Genomic DNA, 22,807 nt, shown 5'->3' on the forward strand with positions numbered 1-22,807 from the left:
GTTTCTGCTGACTGGCTGTGCCATTTCTCTTGTGGGTTTCTGGTCTGTTGGACGTAAATCGGCGTTATGGCGATACTAGTTAGAAAATAGAGCATTCATGCTGCGCCTTTCAAGTGCCCACAAAGAGAAGAGAGGAACCAGATTTTAAAGTGAAAGAGACAGTTCTTAACTTCTTACAATCTTTTACCTCCGACCTTCTTAAATTAAAATTTTCTTCTATGGCCTTTGTAAATATAAAAACTAAATTTACAAACATTACTAAGGATGCTGTATGGTTCCGTTATTTGCCGTCTGTGTCCACTGGCGGACTCGGAATGGAGGAGGTCCATGAGGTAAGTCGTGAGGGGGTGACACCATGAGTCACCCGCACCGGGTGACACCAACCCTAGTGACGCCACTGTCTAGGCCTACAAGTATTGTATTCTAAGTTCTAAAAGTGCTGATTCCTGACAGTGGTCCAAGTGGCCCTGTCTTGTACATATCCCTTGTAAATTCTGCCCGTGCCCCTGGCACATTGTAAAGTGTGTGTTTTATCTAATGTGTTTTGGTAATACAAAGGCTATTTTTATATATAACCTTGTGTGGAGTTTCCTTTGTGGTGGGCCTTGGGTGTTGTTGCTGGAGTGCGTGCGCAAATACTTAACTCATATCGCCTCCAAGTTTAGCCTTGCTGCTCGCGCCACGTTACCTAGAGGGCGAGTAGGGGTTATCTTGGCGTGTAACTCCCTTGCCCTGACTTGGGAGTGGTGGTCTCTGACTGACTTTGGCGAAAGCCCTGGCCAGCCAGGGATCCCATTTCTAACAGGGGCCGAACCTAAACCTATGGGATTCTGCAGATTTAATCCCGGTGGCTGCAAAACACAGAAATAATCACCACGCTTATGACCGATATTGAAGAATATTTTAAATGTAGCATGGGCTCTGTAGAGTCCACACTCACACTATGGTAAGCCTTTAAGGTTGTGATTAGAAAAAGGGCAATGACGCATATCAGGCTACAACAACACCAGAAACAATGCTAGAAAATTGCACTCTGCAGCTCGGACGCAAAGCTTTTGGCTCCAGTGATCCCGCACTACTATGTAGGTTATTAAAATAGCTTTTTTTCAAGATACCATACTTCTATCGGCTAGGTGCATATGGTTGGGCTCACAGAGCAGGTTAAACCAACATGACATTAAATCAAGTAAACTTCTATATTTGCTAGCCACCAACGATGCTGGCTGCGCCTTGACCAATTTATCAAAGGAGACACAGGTGCCAATATTACTGATGCCAAGCAAGTGGTGGATGCTCTTGCTGCTTATTAGAAAATACTTTATGCAGCCTGTGCACCCTTAAAGAGAGAACATATTAGACTGCTCATAGCAGACCTTCTTCTGAGGGGCCTATTGTCTACAGAACACAAGTTGCCCATAATCCCACAAGGGGTTAACAAGGCCATTGCAGATCTAAAGACTGGGAAAATGTTGAATGGCTTCCCGGCATAATTCTTTAAAAAATTCTCCTCCATTCTGAGACCCCTTTTACATGCCACTTATATTAAAACAACCCATTTTGGACGTGTGCCACGTGACTTGCTAGGATCCATATGTGTGATTCTACCCAAGCCTGGGAAGCCTCCAGACCATTGCTCCTTATATCGTCCAATCGCCCTAATTAAGGTAGGGGTGATGGTCCTTGCTAAGATTCTTACAAACCATTTAGTGGAAGTCATTACGTCATTGGTTCACCAAGACCAAAATGGCTTTATGCCAGGTCAAGGCACTAGACACTAGACACTGTATTACACTGCTGCACTTTATACGTAACAGGCCTCAAGAATTGAATGGCCCTCATGCGCTATTAATGCTGGACTTTGAAAAGGCATTAGACTCCATAGGGTGGTCATTTCTGTTCAAGTTCTGCGCCGCCTGAATAGGGGACTGAACTTCCTATCATATGTGGAAACGCTGTACACACAACTGTGGGTGAGAGTCAAGTGAACGGGTACCTTTCAGACCCATTTCCCATAAAACGAGGGACTAGACAGGGATGCCTTCTGTAGCCCTACCTCTTTGCAGTGGCCACTGAGCCTCTGGCCACATGGACACACAGAGATGCCATCTTCTGGGGATTGGAATTAAACAATATGCTAGAAGTTTGAGTATCTTTTTATGCAGCCGATATGCTCATATTCATACATGTAATTATAGGAAAAACAATGGTTTTTGGTGGCCTCAAAGGGTCCTGGTAGAGTAGGGTATACCTATGGTACTGGAATCATTCCTGGGAGAGAGTTTTGTAGGGTAACATACAAATAGAATACTTTATTTATGTTTTATAGTACAAATGTACTTTTCAGGTGCTCACACAAGTGACAAAGTGCTTATAGTGACTGAGTGAAGAATTAGGATAAAACTATATACAAAGTGTCACAAACAAGGGTATTCCCCGCAAAAATATATACAGTAGGGTAGGGGAGTTTCCTTGAATGGGTCGACGGCGTTTCGATCTAAACAACTCTAGATCATCATCAGGACGTGGTGAGCTTTCCTGAAACAGTGGTCAAATAAAGCAAATTTAGTACTATGTCCCTACATAACTTGTTTCTTAACATAGTGGTATAGTGCTCCCAGTGGCATATAAATCATGCGCATTTCTATATAATTATTAGAATTAGGCAATCATGAATTAAACGCGCTTTTTTAAGGAAGGGTGGAATTCTTTAGAAGAGTAAGGTTGTTTACGCGCTTTTTAGGTAACATGCTTGGGTGCGCGCTTTTCAGGGAAGGAATGGCTTACTTCGAACGATGGTAGAATTAATTTCCATCAGGTATATGAAGTCGAGATTCTCAGGCTTTTATGGATAATTCCAACGGCCTGAAGGATAATGGAAGGATGGAATCATTCATGTAGTGATCACCGCATGGGTTTACTATGATCACTAATTAAAAATGGGAAACTTACTAGGTATACTTTTATCAGGGCTAGACCGATTTACTCTCGGTATAGTTTTCAATTTCGTCTGGGTATAGCGTTTTCAACACTGTCTGAGAGCAAACCAAACATTGGATTTAGCTATATAGATTCTATTGGTGGAAAAAATTATTATTAGTAGACGATAAATTATTTATAAAAGTTACCGATAGTATTCCGTTTTTTTGTTTGCAGTAGTTAAAGTAATAATGTGTGCAGGGTAGATCTAAAATGGCAATGAGGGTAAGTTTTAGAAACGATTATTAAATGTGAGCCATGCGTTTCGCATATACAAACAATTGAAAACCGTTACCAATTAATAGAAGCGGTACATTGTCCCGGCGGGAGCTGGGGACAAAGAATAAGGGCAGCGTTAAGGTATAACCTTTGAATAGTAATACGAGCAAACCACATCTGTTGACTTGTTAGTTAACGCGTGTACTTACTGGATCACCGCGGTCCGCGGTTCAGCTATCCCTGCCTCGCTGCTATGGCGTTCGGTCGCGCATTAGTGTTTACTTCCTGATTTTAAGCAGGCGCATGCGCGGTAGAGTATCTGTTACGCGCATGTGCTTGGGGTTGTAAAAACGTGCATGCCTGGCGGACAGTGCACTACTAGCGTGAATTAAGAGTAAGCATTTCATGGAGATTAAGTGGATACAATTCCTATTACATTACATGTCACAACATAATATAATAAGTACTGGTAAATGTAGCTTTTGTTTTCGTATTGCAACCCCATTTCGAGCATTATTCTGCTTGAGAATTGCTGGTGATAATACTGCTTGAAATGTAGATTTATGAGTTACCCACAGCTGTTCCACTCATCCAGAGTGTTGAGTCCTTTCTCAATGCTTTTACATAAGAAAATCCATTTGCATTCAAGGCGGTTCAAGATTGTCTGTTGATTGCCCCCTCATGCATTGGGCAGTAGCTGGTCAACAACCTGCCATCTTAGATCGTTTTCAGAGTGTTCATACTCCACATAATGTTCCACTAGGGGTGCAGCGAATTCTGCTCCTATGTTACGAGATCCTGGTCTTTATATGTTGAGTGGTTTGGCCAATAAACAGTTTTTGGCACGGACATTGGATACAGTATATGAAGTTTTTCGAATTACAGTTAGCAAAAGATTTTAGTTTATGTTTACAATTTTCATATTCAAACACTTTGGTATTGGTCGTGAAATCGTATGCAGTGCAGTTGTTACATTTGTAATGTCCTACAATAGGTGGGAGATTCAGACATGTCTCAATGGTGGTATTTTTATTGGTTGTGGTGGCAGCTCTCACTAAATGATCTTTGAGATTGCGTCCTCTTTTAAAGGAGAATAAAGGGGCCCCTGTATCAAGTTCTAAGGGGTCCAGTACAGACCAATGGTTTCTGATTGCTTTACAGAGCTTGTTGCTAACTGTATTGAATGTCGTCACACAGGTTATTCTTTTTAAGGGTTCTTTCTTTTTTGGTTGTAATAGATGTTCTCTATGGGCATACCAAGCACGTTTCATAGCCCTTCTTACAAGCTTTCTGGGGTAGCCTCTACTCATCAGTTTAGTACACAGGGTTTCAGCCTCTAAAAAGAAATCCTGTTTGTACTTACAATTGCGCCTAATTCTGAGGAACTGGCCGTAGGTAAGGCCATCCCTGAGGGCCCTTGGGTGTGCACTATGATATTCTAGGAGCGTATTACGCTCTGTAGGCTTTCTGAAAAGTGTGGTATACAGCTGTTCTTCATGACATTTGATTGTGACATCCAGGTAATCAACCTGGTATCTGTCAAAATTGTAGGTAAATTTAAGATCTGGTTGACTGTTATTGAGCCACTCGCAATAGTCTTTTAGTGTGCCTTCATCCCCTTTCCAGATCATGAGCACGTCATCTATGTATCTGCGCCAACTAAGGATGTTGTCACGGTACGGGTTGTCAGAGTTTAGACTGATGTTAGATTCGAGGTCATCTACAAAAAGTATGGCAAAGTTGGGGGCAAAAATGGCCCCCTTGGAAGTACCTTTGCATTGTCTGTAATAGGTATCTTTAAACATGAAATAATTTCTGGTAAGGGCAATCTCAAGTAGGTTCATTATGAAGTCTGTAGGGACTTGGTGGGGCGCAGGTCGGTTATAGAGGTGTTTTCGGATCACATCCATCCCCTTCTGTTGGGGAATATTTGTGTATAAAGACTCTATGTCTAATGTGACTAGGAGTTCTGAGTCAGGATAGTATGGATGTGATTCAATGAGGTTTATTAGATGTGTTGCGTCTTTGATATAGGTAGCTGTGTCTTTTACCAAATCTTTAATGAAAAAATCAATATACTTCCCTAAGGGTTCTACAATTGAACCGCAACCTGAAAGGATAGGTCTACCTGGTGGGGCTTCCATATTTTTATGTAGTTTGGGAAGTGTATAAAGTACTGGGGTCCGGGGTTCCTTATTGTTTAGGAACAGATATTAATTTTTGCTAATGTAACCGTCCTCTAGAGCTTCTTTAGTGATCTGCTGGATGGTTTCACTGATACTTTTTGCAGGGTTATGTCTCAGTTTCTCGTAATGTGTTGTGTTGTTAATTTGACGTTGAATTTCAGCTTCATAGGAGGTGCGGTCTTGGATGGCAATCCCGACCCCCTTGTCACATAGTTTTATCACGATGTTGTCGTTCTGTCTAAGTTCATACATGCACCTCATTTAGTAAGCTCCGCATCTCCCAGATGCCGTCCCTCAACAAAGCGATTTCTGTCCTGAAGGTTAACTGCAGCAACTCAGCTCCGCTTTGAAAACTAGATGGTTACCTTCAGGCGCCTAAGCACCGATAGAGCTTGTGTAGTTATGACAAGAAATTTGAGCCTCTAAGGGCTCTCTTTAGAAATGCTCATTGTTTCTACTGACACCAGTGTGCCTCAAATTAACACACTTTTGATCAATGAGAAAGGATCACTTGTCCTGCATAACATGGGGTATGCATGGATGTTTCGTACTATTCCCAAGTAAAAACCCTCATGCACGTGTTGGAAAATTTAGATCTTATAGCGGTATATCTTGGTTCTCCGCTGTCCCTAACACGTGTTCGCATAATCACAGGGTTTGATAGTGTATGCGACCTCCAACCAGGAGGCGTTACCCTTGTTAGAACAGTAGTGATCAGAAATCGTGATTGTGAACTGATAAGGTGAAAATATAAAGGAACTAAAAATTGTTCTCTATGGCAGACAATTAATTTTATAGGTTCTGGTTTTTAGAGGACAATATTAAAATAAGAGTGAGTGAAATTAGAGCGATTATGACTCTTTCACATTTGGTGTGTGGTATAGGTCGACATGTTTCAGCCCTCCCATCGCCACTAGGTCTGTGGGGCTTTCATCAGGACCAAGGTGCTCAAGTGAATAGAGACTTACTCACGTCTCTATCGGTTCAAAGAATTCAATAGAACATCACGTTGTGTAGTTCTATGGCAAGATCAAATAGTACCTGTGAAGTTTAAAAAGAAAGAATCTAGACAAGGGGAAGGGTAAAGGGAATAACATTTAAAATATCAGACATCAATTCGTAGCACTTTGGCACTATTAATCGAAAATGAAAATACTTTTAAACTGAACACTCTTACACCCCAGAATGGGTCAACCCTCTCATAGTTGGCGTTTTTAAGATGCGGACTTTGTACATAAAGGTGGTTCTGTCTATTCAGCTATCTAATTTTCTGTGTGGTTCTGCATACATAAAATTTAACAAGTACTTGTGCATCTCGTGCATGCTTCTTCTTGTACTATCATACACAAGTCATATACGCTTTACCGAATCTTTGTAGTTTAACCATATCGGGAACGAAGAATATGTATTACGGGTATATTCTACGGCCCGTGTAAATACAAAGTTGGTAATGAGCAGTGGTGAAACCGTTACGTGGTTGTCTACTTAGTAACGCGTTTATCAGTATGGAAGAGTACCAATGCATTTAGCAGAACTACGGATAACACTCATACTTTTGGCATTTAAAACATACCTTGTCATTCGGTTTTAATAAACCTCAGCGGGATCCAGCCGGGTCAAGGAGGTTTTCTATAAGAACAGGTAGTGATTTAAGGATTAAAACGATACAACATAGCGAGATACGTTACGGTTTTAGGCGTTCTGCCCGCTACCTCGTTCACTCCATTACGCTGCTTGTGCTGACTCTGCCGAATCTGGTCCCGGAACCTGGATGTTCTTCCGGGGACTGGTTTTATTGTGTCGGCATTGAGAGTGAGGACAGACTTAAATCCAAAACATTATTAGTGAACTATACCGGACAGATCTTATATTAGACTGTGATTGTTTTATACAGAGTTTTTTTCAATTTCCGGATAAACCGACTTGGACAACAATAATAATGGTGATGTTAAATTCAGTTATATCACATTGCCCAATATTAAATGTTGTTCGGCCACATAATGATGAGGCGAGGAAAGGCAATGTGTCTAACTTACATTTTGTGTATATAAATGCCCCAATTATGCCAATTATTATTCAACCACGTTGAAGTGGTGAGAACTCAGAAAAGTATCCATATATCTGTGATATCCATTTGGCACGGTGGCAATTTGGATTGGGTTGGGAGTGGTTTTTATCACTGATCAGGTTCTTTTTCGTACATCATCTATAGATGTTCCCCCATGGAATATTATCATTTAATCCATTTTGGTCAGTGCCAAGTCTATGAACCCACCTCTGTTCCTTTTCGAAGAGAATCTTCTCGGCATTATGATCTTTATGAGGTAATGTTTCCAGGACTACTCACTTGAGGTCGTTCACTGTGTGTTGTGCCTCGACATTTTGGTTGTTGTCTTCTTACATTTAACGTTGCTTCTAAGTTCGCACAAACGTTGTTTGATCTTCCGGCAAGTCATTCCTATATACCGTTTATCACACGGACAAGTGATCATATAAATTACGTGACTTGTGTTGCAATTTGTGTGATGTAAGAGTTTCCATTTGAAGTTGGGTAGGAGTTGTATCTCTTTTGTAGTCTTTGTTAGAGGGCAAACTGAGCATGCTCCGCATATTATTCAACGTGGTTGAATAATAATTGGCATAATTGGGGCATTTATATACACCAAATGTAAGTTAGACACATTGCCTTACCTCGCTTCATCATTATGTGGCCGAACAACATTTAATATTGGGCAATGTGATATAACTGAATTTAACATCACCATTATTATTGTTGTCCAAGTCGGTTTATCCGGAAATTGAAAAAATCTGTGTTTAAAACAATCACAGTCTAATATAAGATCTGCCCGGTATAGTTCACTAATAATGTTTTGGATTTAAGTCTGTCCTCACTCTCAATGCCGACAAAATAAAATCAGTCCCCGGAAGAACATCCAGGTTCCGGGACCAGATTCGGCAGAGTCAGCACAAGCAGCGTAATGGAGTGAACGAGGTAGCGGGGAGAACGCCTAAAACCGTAACGTATCTCGCTGTGTTGTATTGTTTTAATCCTTAAATCATTACCTGTTCTTATAGAAAACCTCCTTGACCCGGCTGGATCCCGCTGAGGTTTATTAAAACCGAATGACAAGGTATGTTTTAAATGCCAAAAGTATGAGTATTATCCGTAGTTCTGCTAAACGCATTGGTACTCTTCCATACTGATAAACGCGTTACTAAGTAGTCAACCACGTAACGGTTTCACCACTGCTCATTACCAACTTTGTATTTACACGGGCCGTAGAATATACCCGTAATACATATTCTTCGTTCCCGATATGGTTAAACTACAAAGATTCGGTAAAGCGTATATGACTTGTGTATGATAGTACAAGAAGAAGCATGCACGAGATGCACAAGTACTTGTTAAATTTTATGTATGCAGAACCACACAGAAAATTAGATAGCTGAATAGACAGAACCACCTTTATGTACAAAGTCCGCATCTTAAAAACGCCAACTATGAGAGGGTTGACCCATTCTGGGGTGTAAGAGTGTTCAGTTTAAAAGTATTTTCATTTTCGATTAATAGTGCCAAAGTGCTACGAATTGATGTCTGATATTTTAAATGTTATTCCCTTTACCCTTCCCCTTGTCTAGATTCTTTTTAAACTTCACAGGTACTATTTGATCTTGCCATAGAACTACACAACGTGATGTTCTATTGAATTCTTTGAACCGATAGAGACGTGAGTAAGTCTCTATTCACTTGAGCACCGTGGTCCTGATGAAAGCCCCACAGACCTAGTGGCGATGGGAGGGCTGAAACATGTCGACCTATACCACACACCAAATGTGAAAGAGTCATAATCACTCTCATTTCACTCACTCTTATTTTAATATTGTCCTCTAAAAACCAGAACTATTAAAATTAATTGTCTGCCATAGAGAACAATTTTTAGTTCCTTTATATTTTCACCTTATCACTTCACAATCACGATTTCTGATCACTACTGTTCTAACAAGGGTAACACCTCCTGGTTGGAGGTCGCATACACTATCAAACCCCGTGATTATGCGAACACGTGTTAGGGACAGCGGAGAACCAAGATATAACGCTATAAGATCGAAATTTTCCAACACGTGCATGATGGTTTTTACTTGGGAATAGTACGAAACATCCATGCATACCCCATGTTATGCAGGACAAGCGATCCTTTCTCATTGATCAAAAGTGTTAACGAAATAGGAAACTGATTGGATCACACTTTCCTATCCCCCTCCATTGATTTTGAATTATAGCAGCGTGCAGCTGTGGGAGATTTTGGTTGCGCATGGTAGTTTGCCTTCCACATCCAAGAAGAAACTCAACATGGCAGACAACCTTGGATTGAGTTACTCAACAGCAGAAATAGATGAAATACTCGCTCGACCACCACTGCTCCTAGATAGGGACCTCTCTCAGACATTGGCGAATAATAAAGAATGGGACGAACTCACAGAACTAAAAAAAGAACAAGTAAGAACTGCAGTACACGGGATAATAATGACGGAATACCTTAGAGTCAACGCAGCACCCAAAGGCCTCTGGGTTACAAATGCGCCACGTATCTTTCTCAAAGATTTAGCTTTTCGTAAGGATTGGTCAGCAATATCTTGGAAGTGTACTAGAGATTATCTAGTACTAATAATCAAAACAGCTACCAAAATTACAGATGAGATGACCATCAAGATCCAAATCATTGAAACGAAATTGAACAACATGGTCCACATAACTGTTTACAAACAACGACTGGATGAAATTAATAAAGAAATGAGTGAATCTCAAGAATTCCTAACACAACAAAAATTACAGAAACTAGGGAAAGAACTTAAAAAGTTTTCTCTAGAGAAGATACACCCCTACAGTCATAAAGATTTTGATCCAAAAGATAACATTTCTAATGACGGTTCAAATAGCGGGTCATCTACAGATGGATCCGACTGGAGTGGAGATGACTTCACAAACAACCAAAGGGGAAGGAATCGCAATAGACGAGGGAACCGTCGAGGCCGCGGCTACTGGCGGACGCCTCAATACCAGATAAATCCACCTATGTTTCCATTTCCACCCATCAATCCTCATTTCCAAGGCTGGGTAGACCCCTACTTCCAAGGTCCACCACAGATGAATCATCAGATGCAACAACCAATGGGAAGTAATTACCAACAAGGTCCCCAGCCTTTTTTAGGGAGAGGCCAGAACAGTCGAGGCCCAAAACAAAGAGGCGTAACCTGGCAAGATCAAGCACGCCAGGTACAAACCAGGAGTGTGACCAAAGGCAAAACAGGAACGAACATAACACCCTCGTCGTGAACCTGACTGAGAAAGTACTAACCAAAGACCAAGAAGAAGTCTTAAATAAGGCCTCGGCTATGTCCCCACTCCTAACTTAGACACTTTCAAAATGAAATGTGAGGTTGCTGAATTCTGTAGAAAATTGAAATTAAAGGCCTTTTTTCAGTGACCAGACTCTTCAACCACAGAATGGAGACACGACATTAAGAAAAAAGTCAACTTTTTGTCCTCTCAATACGCAAGAACCTATTGAGATACTGACATTTGAAAATGCAATCATGAAAGAGATTGACGGTCTCAAAGACAACACCAGAAAACCTTTTCAGAATTTGTCAAGAACAGAACGAACAGCATTGGATGAATTGAAAAATGATGATAGTATCATCATCAACAAGCAGACAAAGGGGGAGGGGTGGTCATTCTTACCAAAGACGGCTATAATCAACAATGCCTAGACCTATTGTCAGACCAAAAATTCTACAAAGAAATCAGCATTGATCCTACATCCAGATTACAAAAAACAATCTCATTGATGGTGAATGAGTCAGAGATGAATGATTGGATCTTTAAGAAGGAAGCAGAATTCCTTGAAACTCCGAACCCGAGAATACCAGCTTTTTACTCCCTCCCCAAAATACACAAGCCCTGCACACCTCCTCCTGGAAGGCCGATAGTGTCAGGTATTGGTTCAGTGTTAGAACCCCTGTCCCAATTTGCAGACCAGTACCTTAAACCATTGGTCCAGCGAACCCCCACCTACCTGAAGGACACAAGGGATCTTTTAAATCTTCTGAAAGATTTCAACTACTCCGATGAAGATATGCTTCTAGTGGGACTCGACGTAGAGAGTCTCTACACGAGTTTGCCCCAAGAAAAGACATTAGAGACTCTTGAGACACTAATCTATAACATCAACTGGGAACACAAAACACCCAGACACTTTGTGTTAGAATGCTGTAGGATGGCCCTTACTGAGAATTTCTTTAAGTACAACGACACCATGTTCCAGCAATGCCATGGAACTTCCATGGGAAGTACATTTGCGCCGAGCGTAGCAGGACTATATGTGAGTGTCTTTGAAGAAAATTACATCAACAACCCCATCAATCCCTTCCAAGAACAGATACTTTTTTGGCGTCGTTACATCGATGACGTTATCTTAATATGGAAAGGTGATCTTGAAAGTCTGACTACTTTTCATACCTGGATCAACACCTGTGACGAGTGGTTAAAATTCACCTATACTGCTAATAACAAACAGCTAGATTTTCTGGACATTACAATCTATGCAGAAGGACAAAATCTACATACCAAAACATACTACAAACCGACGTCTAAAAACAGTTTACTCTCTTTTCAAAGCTATCATCCAAGACCGCTTAGAGAGAACCTTCCTTACAGCCAATACCTGCGGCTTCGAAGGAATTGCAGCAAACTGGCAGAATTTAAACAACAAGCGGATGACCTTAGCGAAAAACTCGAAGCAAGGCATTATCCAAAAAGAATTGTTGAAAAATGCAAAAAGAGAGCTCGCAATCAGCAGAGAGACTGTCTCCTAGAAACTACAACACGAGACCAAAACCAAGATGTCATCACTTGTGTAACGACTTTTGGCCCAGCAAGTAACAGACTGAAAAAGATTGTGAACAAAAACTGAAAAATACTGACTTCAGCTAATATACAGTGGCCAAAACCAAGATTTGCGAATAAACGAACCCGCAATCTGAAAGACATACTAGGCCTTCACCTAAAAAGCCACTGGCAATCACAAATTCACCCTGGGATACAAGTCCAGTACAAGGTCATTTTCCATGCATATCATGCTCAGTTTGCCCTCCAACAAAGACTACAAAAGAGATACAACTCCTACCCAACTTCAAATGGGAACTCTTACATCACACAAATTGCAACACAAGTCACGTCATTTATATGATCACTTGTCCGTGTGATAAACGGTATATAGGAATGACTTGCCGGAAGATCAAACAACGTTTGTGCGAACATAGAAGCAACGTTAAATGTAAGAAGACAACAACCAAAATGTCGAATCATTATCTGGAGGCACAACACACAGTGAACGACCTGAAGTGGGTAGTCCTGGAAACATTACCTCATAAAGATCATAATGCAGAGAAGATTCTCTTCGAAAAGGAACAGAGGTGGGTTCATAGACTTGGGCCTGACCAAAATGGATTAAATGATAATATTCCATGGGGGAACATCTATAGATGATGTACGAAAAAGAACCTGATCAGTGATAAAAACCACTCCCCACCCAATCCAAAGTGCCACCGTGCCGAAATGGATATCACAGATATACAGATACTTTTCTGAGTTTTCACCACTTCAACGTGGTTGAATAATAATTGGCATAATTGGAGCATTTATATACACAAAATGTAAGTTAGACACATTGCCTTACCTCGCTTCATCATTATGTGGCCGAACAACATTTAATATTGGGCAATGTGATATAACTGAATTTAACATCACCATTATTATTGTTGTCCAAGTCGGTTTATCCGGAAATTGAAAAAATCTGTGTTTAAAGCAATCACAGTCTAATATAAGATCTGCCCGGTATAGTTCACTAATAATGTTTTGGATTTAAGTCTGCAAAAAACACAGTTGATGGACAGAATGTAGAACAATGTCATACATTCACCCCAGTACAAGGATCTGGGCCTAAATCCATTGTTTTTTTGCACTCCACACCACCCTGGGTTAGACACTGGCTATATGCAAATCAGCTCTGACCCTGTGCCTCATGGGAACAGTCCAGTCCGAACTACCAAGCCATGTCTTTCCCAGACCGGAATCAAGCATTCCAAGGACCGGTTTCTGGCTATCAGCCTTCATCAGCCTGGATAGCTTGACTCCAGTGGTGTGGAGAGCCTGGGACTCACGTCTGAGTATACCCAGCACACTCGGGGTGAAAATTGCAAAAAACACAGTTGATGGACAGACTGTAGAACGATGTCATACATTCACCCCAGTACAAGGATCTGGGCCTAAATCCATCGTTTTTTTGCACTCCACACCACCCTGGGTTAGGCACTGGCTATATGCAAATCAGTTCTGACCCTGTGCCTCATGGGAACAGTCCAGTCCGAACTACCAAGCCATGTCTTTCCCAGACCGGAATCAAGCATCCAAGGACCGGTTTCTGGCTATCAGCCTTCATCAGCCTGGATAGCTTGACTACAGTGGTGTGGAGAGCCTGGGACTCACGTCTGAGTATACCCAGCACACTCCGGTTGAAAATTGCAAAAAACACAGTTGATGGACAGAATGTAGAACAATGTCATACATTCACCCCAGTACAAGGATCTCGGCCTAAATCCATCGTTTTTTTGCACTCCACACCACCCTGGGTTAGACACTGGCTATATGCAAATCAGCTCTGACCCTGTGCCTCATGGAAACAGTCCAGTCCGAACTAACAAGCCATGTCTTTCCCAGACCGGAATCAAGCATCCAAGGACCGGTTTCTGGCTATCAGCCTTCATCAGCCTGGATAGCTTGACTCCAGTGATGTGGAGAGCCTGGGACTCACGTCTGAGTATACCCAGCAGACTCGGGGTGAAAATTGCAAAAAAACGGTGTTGGATTAAGCCCTGTTCTCTTGACTGGGTGAGAGTATTCTGCTTAATTCAGAAACTCTGTCCATCACCACCCCCTGTTGTTTAATTATTTTGTCCACCATAAGCGTGGAAGGGTATACTCAGACGTGAGTCCCTTGCTCATTGCACCATCAGGATTCAAGCAAGCCGGGCCGAAGATGGCTGAAATGCCAGAAGCCGGTCCCCGGAAGCTTGTTTTCTTCCCAGTGAAAGAATTGGCTTGGTAGTTTGGTTTGCCCTGTTCCCATGATGCACTGGGCCAGGGACTGACTAATTTGCATATAGCCAGGTTCTGAGATGGGATGGTGCAGTGAGCTAAAAAATGGTGTTGGATTAAGCCCTGATCTCTTGACTGGGTGAGAGTATTCTGCTTAATTCAGAAACTCTGTCCATCACCACTACCCTGTTGTTTAATTATTTTGTCCACCATAAGCGTGGAAGGGTATACTCAGACGCGAGTCCCTTACTCATTGCACCATCAGGATTCAAGAAAGCCAGGCCGAAGACGGCTGAAATGCCAGAAGCCGGTCCCCGGAAGATTGTTTCCTTCCCAGTGAAAGAATTGGCTTGGTAGTTTGGTTTGCCCTGTTCCCATGATGCACTGGGACAGGGACAGACTAATTTGCATATAGCCAGGTTCTGAGCTGGGATGGTGCAGTGAGCTAAAAAACGGTGTTGGATTAAGCCCTGATTCTTGACTGGGTGAGAGTATTCTGCTTAATTCAGAAACTCTGTCCATAACCACCCCCTGTTGTTTAATTATTGGATTTAAGTCTGTCCTCACTCTCAATGCCGACAAAATAAAATCAGTCCTCGGAAGAACATCCAGGTTCCGGGACCAGATTCGGCAGAGTCAGCACAAGCAGCGTAATGGAGTGAACGAGGTAGCGGGGAGAACGCCTAAAACCGTAACGTATCTCATTGTGTTGTATTGTTTTAATCCTTAAATCACTACCTGTTCTTATAGAAAACCTCCTTGACCCGGCTGGATCCCGCTGAGGTTTATTAAAACCGAATGACAAGGTATGTTTTAAATGCCAAAAGTATGAGTGTTATCCGTAGTTCTGCTAAACGCATTGGTACTCTTCCATACTGATAAACGCGTTACTAAGTAGACAACCACGTAACGGTTTCACCACTGCTCATTACCAACTTTGTATTTACACGGGCCGTAGAATATACCCGTAATACATATTCTTCGTTCCCGATATGGTTAAACTACAAAGATTCGGTAAAGCGTATGTGACTTGTGTATGATAGTGCAAGAAGAAGCATACTCGAGATGCACAAGTACTTGTTAAATTTTATGTATGCAGAACCACACAGAAAATTAGATAGCTGAATAGACAGAACCACCTTTATGTACAAAGTCCGCATCTTAAAAACGCCAACTATGAGAGGGTTTACCCATTCTGGGGTGTAAGAGTGTTCAGTTTAAAAGTATTTTCATTTTCGATTAATAGTACCAAAGTGCTGCGAATTGATGTCTGATATTTTAAATGTTATTCCCTTTACCCTTCCCCTTGTCTAGATTCTTTCTTTTTAAACTTCACAGGTACTATTTGATCTTGCCATAGAACTACACAACGTGATGTTCTATTGAATTCTTTGAACCAATAGAGACGTGAGTAAGTCTCTATTCACTTGAGCACCGTGGTCCTGATGAAAGCCCCACAGACCTAGTGGCGATGGGAGGGCTGAAACATGTCGACCTATACCACACACCAAATGTGAAAGAGTCATAATCGCTCTAATTTCACTCACTCTTATTTTAATATTGTCCTCTAAAAACCAGAACTATTAAAATTAATTGTCTGCCATAGAAAACAATTTTTAGTTCCTTTATATTTTCACCTTATCACTTCACAATCACGATTTCTGATCACTAGTGTTCTAACAAGGGTAACACCTCCTGGTTGGAGGTCGCATACACTATCAAACCCCGTGATTATGCGAACACGTGTTAGGGACAGCGGAGAACCAAGATATACCGCTATATGATCGAAATTTTCCAACACGTGCATGAGGGTTTTTACTTGGGAATAGTACGAAACATCCATGCATACCCCATGTTATGCAGGACAAGTGATCCTTTCTCATTGATCAAAAGTGTTAACGAAATAGGAAACTGATTGGATCACACTTTCCTATCCCCCTCCATTGATTTCAAATTAACACACCACATAAATTAGTAGGTACAAAAATGAAAGCTCCATTGCAGAGCCATGAAGCTTGAATAACTCTCCCTCTTAAACAATGGCACAATAATTCAATACACCAACCCCTATCCCTTCCTTTTGTACATTTTGTCAGTAATTTGTCATGAGTGGTTCAAGAGCCATGAGATGAAACCTTCAAAAGGACCATATCAATTCAATATTAAAGGCATTTGATGGGATAAGATGCTTGTATACTTTCACGTTCTTTACTAGCTACAGCTTTATTGATACTCAAAGAAGCATTTCCACACTCTGGGGGATCAATTAACAAAGAAAGTACTAAAGTAGCAAATCTTAACCTGTAAATGTAAATCTAGGTACAGAAGCAGATTTACTACTTTTTTCAACTTACATACATTCCCAGTAGAAGACCCGGAAAACTGTGCCAGGTTCAGGTTTACTTGAGTACTACTGGAAATACCATATGTTTCTGCCCATGGCTTAATTCTAATGAACATAGAATTATATTTGTGGGGGATAATGCACACTTTTTCCCTCTCCATGGAGAACATTGTTCCCCGTGGGGAAATCACATGTCTATATCGCCACCAAATGTGGCAGTGGCCAGTTCATCCTAGAAATAAAGTAAATCTCTGGTCATTTCCAAGACTGCATCAGATTTTAAGAATTCCCACAAACCTACTAGTTTGTGGGCATTCCCAATCATTTATTGCAGACAAATCTGCACCTGTCAGAACTCCTCCTTCGTGGACATAAATGGAGATATTTGTGGCTGTACGGCTGTGTTTATGACCCTCTGTGGCTTGGTCCTAGGGTAGTTTTGTTGAGATTGAACTAACTTAAGACCATTAGAGTGTAGTAGTCTCCATGTGAGAGGACAAACCACAGAAAAGAACCAGATTTGATTGCTAATGGTCAAAGTGCACTAATGTGGCTACATCCAAGAACACAAAGGCCCAACTAAGTGGTCGAAAACATGAAGACTTACGGCCTGATTCACAAAGAGTTTTCTCACTCGTGGCTGTATCTACGCGCTGCAGTTTCTCATTGTGAAGCCTCCGTCTCGAGTGCAGAGTCTCTGTCACATCTGCGGAGGCTTTTTGTGAATCGGGCCCGTACTATGGGCATTTAAATGCTGAGCATTTTGAAGTCAATCCAGAAGTTTCCTTTTAGATGCCATTGTTGATACAGTCTTAACACCATCGCTGCTGCTGTTATCCATCTCCTGTGCTGGGCCATAATAAAAACGGGTGTGGTTAGACGAGCTCAGCTCGTCATGAGCACACGAGAGGTATACCTCATGACGAGCTTAGCTCGTCATGAGCATCGAAGGGGTTAATTATTTTGAGATGAAGCAATATTCTTGCAGCAAAACACATTTACAGATACTGAGAATTTCCGTAGCTACTTCTTTTCCACTGTTTAGTACATTTCAAATGCATTTTTTGTTGGTTACTGTGTTATCAAAATGCAACTGTACGTCAACTTACTTCGCAATGATGTCTTTTGCGGCCTTGCGCGTCCATTACCATTGGGATATCCATTGCCACGTCCATTGCCGTTGGCATATTCATTGCCACGTCCATTTCCATTGATGTTTCCATTGTCATGCCCACTGCCGTGGGGGTTTCCATTTCCAGGAGGTGAGTTTTTAACATGGGCATCATATTCATAATTGTTCTAAAAACAGAAACATAATAATCAACGAAGGCAAAACAAAAAAGCATTGGAAAATACATCCTACGCCTGCATATCCTTCTGTATATTAGGACTTAGGACACAATAGTGTTGAGGTTCTATCTTTCTCAGAGGGGGCTGCCTGTATTGCAGTCGACTGGAAAACTATCTAAATCAAGCTCCCATTCTAAAGTATTATGTGTGCTACCTATGGGAAATCCTGTAAACATATTCATTTAAATCTCTCAATGACTCACAAACCTGCAGGCTTAGAAGCGTGCCAATGCAAGGCTGCGTGTGGTATAATTATTTCTGCATACATTACATGTAACAAAACATTAATCAAAATAAACTTTTAAAAATGCCTTAATGTGTGCCAAATTGACAGGTGTTACCTGGTGCATTATAACTTTCTTGCCTCCACCCCCAGGTAAAGTGTCCATTATGCTCCCGATGGCAGTTGCTGCTACATGATTGGTTGTTGGCTGGTGTCTGCACCTGGAGGATGCTACATGGAGGTGCCGGAGGAACAGGCACCCAACTCCAGTAGCTGGACAGAGACCAGTGCAAAGTGAGGGTTAGCAAAGACCCACCACGCACAGCAGGCCAAGATCATGATGGGGAGTGTGGCGGTGGAAGCCTCACCCGTCTTCTGGAGGACCACTAAGCTCTGGTGCAGTTGCAGGGCATTCTAGTCAGGCCTTGTGCAATGTTGGATTAAAGCGGGGGAAGGCTTTCTGTAGGTGGGGGGCCTAGGCTGGGGCCTCCTGTTCCCGGAACCCTGGACCTGCCAACTGTGCAGTTCAAGGTATATCAACACCAAGTTATATGTATACCAGCAACAACCCAGGCCCAGGATTATGTGGGGATCCATCTGAATGTCTTTCGAAGGAGGCGGAACGTGTGGCAGCAGAATGAGAAAACAGTGTTGATCTGATGGTCAGTAGCGGTGGGTGGTAAGAGTGCTGCCGGGCGGTGATGTGGTGAGGGGCAGGGTGGGGGGAAGTAAACTACGGAATACGGCCAAATACAGGTAAGTAAACAAAAATAAATAAAACAAATTTTGTTGCACGCTCTGCATCGCCAAATGCGATGCAGTGTGTGAAACGAAATTTGTTTTGTTTATTTTTATGTTTACTTTCCTGTATTTTACCATATTCCGTAGTTTACTACCCCCCACCCTCCCTCTCCCCACGTCACCACCTGGCAGCTCTCCTACCACTGACCGCTACTGCTGACGGTTCATTGTGAGTGAGGAGTCCAGTATGATGCCGAGGTTACATGCGTGGTCAGTGGGAGTGGGAGGGGTTCCGGCGCGGTGGGCCACCAGTAGTTGTCCCAGGCTGAGGGGGGAAGGTCCCAGCATGAGTACTTTGGTCTTGTCTGAGTTGAGCTTGAGGCAGCTGTCTTTCATTAAGGTGGCAACAGCCTTCATCCAGCTGTGAAAGTTGATTCTGGCGGCTGTGGGTTCGTTGGTGAGGGAGAGGATAAGTTGGGTGTCATCGGGTAGGAGATGATGTTGAGTCCATGGTTTCTGACGATGGCTGCGAAGGAGTCCATTTAGACTTTCAAGAGGGCGGGGTTAAGGGAGGAGCCCTGGGGCACTCCACAGCTGATCTCTGTAGGCTCTGAGAGGAACAAAGGTAGTCTGACTCACTGTGTTCGACCGGTAAGGAAGGAGTACATCCAGTCAAGGTCCTTGTCAGGGATGCCGGCATTGTGAAGTCTTATTATTAGGGTGCAGTGGGAAATGGTACCGAAAGCGACTGAGAGGTTCAGTAGGATGAGGACTGCGTTTTGCCCAGGTCGAGGAGGGAGCGGATGTCGTCGGTAGCGGTGAGGAATGCAGTCTTGGTATTGTGGTTACTTCGGAAGCAGAATTGAGAGATGTCCAGGGTGTGGTTCTCTTCGATTAACTCGGAGAGTTGGGCGTTGATGGCTATCTCTATGACCTTGTTTGGGAAGGGGAGATGGGAGATTGGTCTGAAGTTCTTGAGGTCTGTTGGATCGGTGGATGGCTTCTTCAGCAGGGGGTTGATCTTGGCGGCGTCAGGGAAGGTGGCCGTTTCAATGGAGCAGTTGATGGTGTAGCAAAGCTCTGGGGCCATGGAGGTGGCTGCTGTATGGGAGATGTGATACTGGCATGGGTATGATGGGGCTCCGGAGGGGATGCTCTTCATGGTCTCAAGTGTATCGTCTGTAGTAATTGGAGTCTAGTTGAGCAGAGTCTGTTGGGGTGCGGCAAGGTTGCGTGCCATTGTGGCTGGGTCTTGACTGTCGAAACTGTCATAAATGTGCTTGATCTTGTGGTGGAAGAAGATGCCAAGTTTGTTGCAGAGGTCTTGGGAGGGTGGGATGCCTGTGGTCTCGCTGTTTGGCCTGGTGAACTCCATGACGATGGGGAAGAGTTCTTTGCTGCTGTGTGCGTTGACTTTGATTCTGTCTTGCAGGGCCGTCTTCTTTGTTGTTTTGAGGAGATGGTGGTGTGCTTTGCCTGCAGTTTTGAAGGTGCCTTGATGGTGGTTTTGAAGGTGCCTGGGTTTCCGGTGTTCTGCTGTTTATCTCTTCTCGGGTCGTCTGCAGGTGCTTCTGGATTTTTAGAGGGATCAGCTGGCTTTCTTGGAGTGTTGCTTGCCTGGGGCCTTCAAGAGGGGTGCCAGAGTGTCGCCGCTGTTGGAGATCCATTGGTGAAGGTTGCGTGCAGAGGTGTTGGCATCTGTTGATGCAGAGGTGTTGGCATCTGTTGATGTCGGCGGTGCAGTAGTGCTGAGGAAGGCGATGCGATGTTCTTCGATGCGATTCTTGCGATGCGATGTTCCAGCTACGATGGGAGGGGCATAAAGGGCAGTGCTGAATGGTGGGAGTGACGGAGTGCACACAATGGTGGTCTGTCCAGAGGAATTCGGTGGTTTGGCAATGGGGGATGTTCCTGCTGGCAGAGAAGGCAGGGTCAAGCATGTGTCCAGCTGTGTGGGTCAAAGTGGTGACTAGCTGCTCAAGTCCGATGTTGATGAATTTCTCCAGAAGGGATGCGGTGTTCTGGTCACTAGAGTAGTCCAGGTGGAAGTTTAGATCACGAGTAGACGAGTAGGATGTAACCAGTGGATGCGAGAGTCTGCGGTGCGACATGGTCTATGATATCATCAGTGAAGGGTGGGCAGGGGTCGGGTGGCCTGTAGACGAGGGTGACGCGGAGGGTGGTGTTGGGGTTCATCTGGATCTGGAAAGAGACGTGTTTCATGGTTTGTCATTGGGTCAAGTGGAGGGTGTTCCTGTGGATGATGGCTTTGCCTCCTTCTCATTGGTTGGCGTGGTCATGCGGGTGATTTTGTAGCCGTCAGGGATGGCGGTGGCGATGTTTGGACAAGAGCAGGAGTTGGTCCATGTTTCAGTGAAGAAGGCGATGTTGGTAGAGGCGGCATCAAGGAGGTCCCAGTTTCTGTGGGGTGTTTGTGGAAGGAGCGAGCGTGTGTTAAAGAGGATGTAGTTGACCTGGTCAGGTGCGCTGTTGGTCAGCGAGAGGAGCTAGCATGTTGGCGTGGACAAAGGTATGGCTGCAGTTCTGGCAGGAGAAGGGTCTTTGGGTATCCTTCGGTGATACGAGGTGGCAGAAGGTGTGGCGTCCTGTGTTGAGGGTGAGGAGGGAGCTGGCTTTGTATTGGTGGAAGGTCTGAAAACCAGGGTTCATGGCACTGGCCATGGTCCAGGTGCGGAAGGGCGCAGAGGGGCTTGCTTCTAGCCAGCGCTCGGCACGCCCACAGCACAGCTGCCATTAAGTAGCATGCCGGGGGCTGGACAACTGGGAGGTGGGAAACGCGGAAAGAGTCGCTGGAGGGGACGGGGTCCCAGGGAATGCAGCGGCAAGGGCAGAAAAACAAGAGAGAGAAGAGAGGGAAAAAGGGACAGAAAAAAGGCAAAAGCAGCGAAAAAGGCAAAGGACAGAAAAAAGAGAGAGACAGAAGGAGCAGCCCACCAGTAGAGCAGTGATGCTCTGTCATTAGACCACCAGGGATGAGGTGCAGGCGGGAACCTCCGGTGGAGGAGGGCATCGAACTCCTGGCCAGAGGGTTAGCAGCACCAGCGGGGGCAGCAGCTACTCGTGGAGCTGTTCAAGGGAAGGGACCAGTCCACAATGGGGTTAAGGGACTGCACCTTCAGTGCAGCACCCGCCATTACATAGTGTGCAGGAGGACTGAACAGCTGGGAGGCAGGAAATGTGGGAGCAGGAGTCGTCACTCTAGGGGGCATGGCCGCAAGGCGTCACTGGGGCTAGGGTAGCAAAGAAAGAGAGCGGAGAAAGTGCAAAAGGGACAAAAAAGGGCAAAAAGGCAGAATCTGAGAAAATGGCAAAAGGAAGAAAAAATAGAGACACAGAAAAGCAGTAGAGCAGTGACGGTCTGCCACTAAACCACCAGGAATGAGGAGCAGGCGGACGCCTGAGGGTGGAGGAGGACCTTGAACTCCTGATCAGAGGATCAGCAGCACCAGCGGGGGCAGCAGCTACTCAGCGAAGCTGTGCAAGGGAAGGGAGCAGTCCACTATAAGGTTAGTACAGAGTCTTGGTTATATCCAGGTTTAGGACTACAATCATAACTAGGGATTCAGGGAGGGGGATAACAGTTTACACTG

At 43.6% G+C, this 22,807-nt stretch overlaps 1 protein-coding gene across 1 annotated transcript in view; it reads right to left on the bottom strand.

Annotated features, from left to right (window-relative positions):
• The window catches only part of PIWIL4 (piwi like RNA-mediated gene silencing 4), a 376,427-nt gene that overhangs the window by 346,271 nt on the left and 7,349 nt on the right, over positions 1-22,807 (bottom strand). The window contains exon 3 of the mRNA XM_086933498.1: positions 17,992-18,181. Coding sequence (XP_086789624.1) covers positions 17,992-18,181 — 190 coding nt within the window. The remainder of the gene's footprint in view (positions 1-17,991; positions 18,182-22,807) is intronic.

Source organism: Lissotriton vulgaris, chromosome 8, assembly GCF_964263255.1.
Source record: "Lissotriton vulgaris chromosome 8, aLisVul1.2, whole genome shotgun sequence".
Taxonomy (NCBI): domain Eukaryota; kingdom Metazoa; phylum Chordata; class Amphibia; order Caudata; family Salamandridae; genus Lissotriton; species Lissotriton vulgaris.